Genomic DNA, 2756 nt, shown 5'->3' with positions numbered 1-2756 from the left:
TGTGTGTGTGTGTGTGTGTGTGTGTGTGTGTGAATGTGTGTGTGTGTGTGTGTCTGTGTGTGTGTGTGTGAATGTGTGTGTGTGTGTGTCTGTGAACACTTGCGTGTGTATTGGCTCGCACACTCTTCACTCACTCCACCATCACCACCACACTACTGCCTGTGCACATCAGCCACACGGGCATCGGGGCAAGTTCCAGAAGTTGACCATCACGGGCAGGCGCGGGCTGCTGCACACAGGTGTCAGCATCGCCGGCTCCATCAGAACCAGCGCAAAGATCATGATTGTCACCTCGCTGGTGCGTGCACGTATGTGTGTGTGTGTGCTGATGTGTGTGTATGTGTGTGTGTGTTGATATGTATGTGTGTGTTGATATGTGTGTGTATGTGTGTGTATGTGCATGGAGGTTGCTTTTGGTGCATGCTTGATGATTGTTGCAGCGAATAACAACGAGCCGGTCGCTCGCAGCCCACCGCTTTCAAAATGCCATGTGTAAACTCACTCTCCCTCATCTCTCACCGCTCTCCCTCCCTCCAACCCACGCCACCGCTGCTGCCATTTGTCCGCCATCAGTCGTACCTCATTATCCAGGGCCCTGCCTTCTTTTATGAGCGCACGCACCACAAGCCGACACCCGGCGAGACGCACCACCAGTCCAGGCACGAACGCGACTGGGCCATCGCCGGGTTTGCCGTGACCATGGTCGCTTTTGTCGGCTACCTCATCTATCAGGTGTGTGTGTGTGTGTGTGTGTGTGTGTGTGTGTGCGTGTGTTGGGTGTGTTGGGTGTGTTAGGTGTGCGTGTGTTAGGTGTGTGTGTGTGCGTGTGCTGGGTGTGTTAGGTGTGTGTGTTGGGTGTGTTAGGTGTGTGTGTGTGTGTGTGTGTTGGGTGTGTCTTGTTGTGCTGCCTGAGCCTATGTCTGTTTCAGCTTCTGTGCTGCACACACGTCCCACACAACGCAACAACTGCCACTTCACCTCATCCCCGTTGTACATCACCCCTTTTCTGCTACGGACGTTAGGTCAAGTTTGCCAATATCGACGATGCAGTGAACAACGCGATGCGAAAGGCCATTGGCGAGAAAATCGTCTCTCTCTCCGGCGCTTTTGCTCTCGATCTACAGGTACCGCTGACACTGAACACACGGGGGGGGCATGCACAGTGTGTGTGTGTGTGTGCGTGTGTGTGCGCGCTGTGGTGTACATGCTGATGCATGCGTGTGCTCTGTGAAATGGCCACATTTACAAAACTGCGCCCAGCTCACACAAACACACACACAACGCACACAAACACACACACAACGCACACACACACACACTCACGCGCGCGCTGCACGCTGTATACTCTTCAGAAAACGGCGGCGAGTCGGCGTGCGTCCGCTTCTGAAGAAACCGGACTGATTGACCGCAACCCGGCGCGGTTGCGCGAGTTTCTGCTGTCCTTTTTCCACAAGTACGACCACGACAAGAACGGATCCATTGACCAGAACGAACTCGCCCTCCTCCTCAGGTAATGGGATCACACACATCGCGCACCCTGCATGGTGTGCATGCACGTGTATGTAAATGTTGTGTGTGTATGCATGTCAAAATGTATGTCCATGTGCGCATGTACACCCGCTCGCCTCTTCCTCTCTATCCTGTTACCCCTTCGTGTTCCAGCACACTTCTTGACCATTCACCAGCTCACATGTTGCACTCCCTTGGTCATGCAGAGACCTGAACGAGGACACGCCACCAAGCATCCTCATGAAGGAAATCGACACAGACAACAGCGGCGCAATCGGTACATGCACACACACACACACACATACACCAACACGCACACGCGCGCGCACGCGCATTGCTGCAGCTGTTCTGCGTCTCACTTCTTTTTGAACTTTTGTTGTTCATTGCAGACTTTGACGAGTTTTCAACGGCAATGATGCATTACATCATGCAGGCCGACGACGGCACGGTGAGTGGGAAGAAAGGGCGTGTGTGTGTGTGTGTGTCTGCGTATGTATGTGTGTCTGCGTATGTGTGTGTGTGTGTGTGTGTCTGCGTATGTGTGTGTGTGTGTGTGTCTGCGTATGTGTGTGTGTGCGTGTGTGTGTGAAATGTAGCTGTGCGTGGCGTCGTAATGACAATGTACAGAAGAGCTCATCTGTGTATCCCTGCGCGTGCACACGTTAACACACCACGACAACACCAACTCACACAACAACACCACGTCTGCCCCCCCCCCCGCCGCTGTGCAAATGTTTCGTCGTTGCGTCTTGTGAAGTTGCAGCACACGGGCCAGATCCAATCCGTTTGTGAGTCGTCTGCACAATACGAGGGCTCTTGTGCATGTCGTGTTGTCGACTTGCAACGGTTGGGAGGCATGCGGCAGTGTTGTTGAAACTTGCAGCTGTGTAACATCATTGCCACGTGCATCGTCACGCACACACACACATCACCACCACCACCATTGTGTTTCAATTGCAGCGGCGTTTAATGGCGGTGCGACGGAGGTTGATGTCGACGGAAGCGACGACGACGAGGAAGACTATGAAGACGAAGATGAAGACGAGGAGGAAGACGTGAGTTTCATTTGATGGTCGCATCTTCACTGTTGCCGGACTGAATTGTGTCACACGTGCACACATACACACACTCACACACGCACACACACTCACTCACTCACTCACACACACACACACACTCACACACTCACCCACTCACTCACACACACACACACACACACTCACTCACTCACTCACTCACTCACACAC

The 2756-nt window shown here is 53.3% G+C and overlaps 1 protein-coding gene across 1 annotated transcript in view; it reads left to right on the top strand.

The window, feature by feature from the left end:
• Positions 1-2756, top strand: part of PTSG_08701 (uncharacterized protein) — a gene marked incomplete at both ends in the record, with an annotated part of 5419 nt that overhangs the window by 1000 nt on the left and 1663 nt on the right. The window contains 8 exons of the mRNA XM_004990436.1: positions 173-298; positions 574-732; positions 1023-1124; positions 1353-1510; positions 1716-1786; positions 1899-1957; positions 2267-2297; positions 2470-2564. Of these exons, the coding sequence (XP_004990493.1) occupies positions 173-298; positions 574-732; positions 1023-1124; positions 1353-1510; positions 1716-1786; positions 1899-1957; positions 2267-2297; positions 2470-2564 (801 nt within the window). The remainder of the gene's footprint in view (positions 1-172; positions 299-573; positions 733-1022; positions 1125-1352; positions 1511-1715; positions 1787-1898; positions 1958-2266; positions 2298-2469; positions 2565-2756) is intronic.

This window comes from Salpingoeca rosetta, assembly GCF_000188695.1.
Source record: "Salpingoeca rosetta unplaced genomic scaffold supercont1.24, whole genome shotgun sequence".
NCBI lineage: Eukaryota > Choanoflagellata > Craspedida > Salpingoecidae > Salpingoeca > Salpingoeca rosetta.
This window is presented reverse-complemented; position numbering and strand designations above follow the sequence as displayed.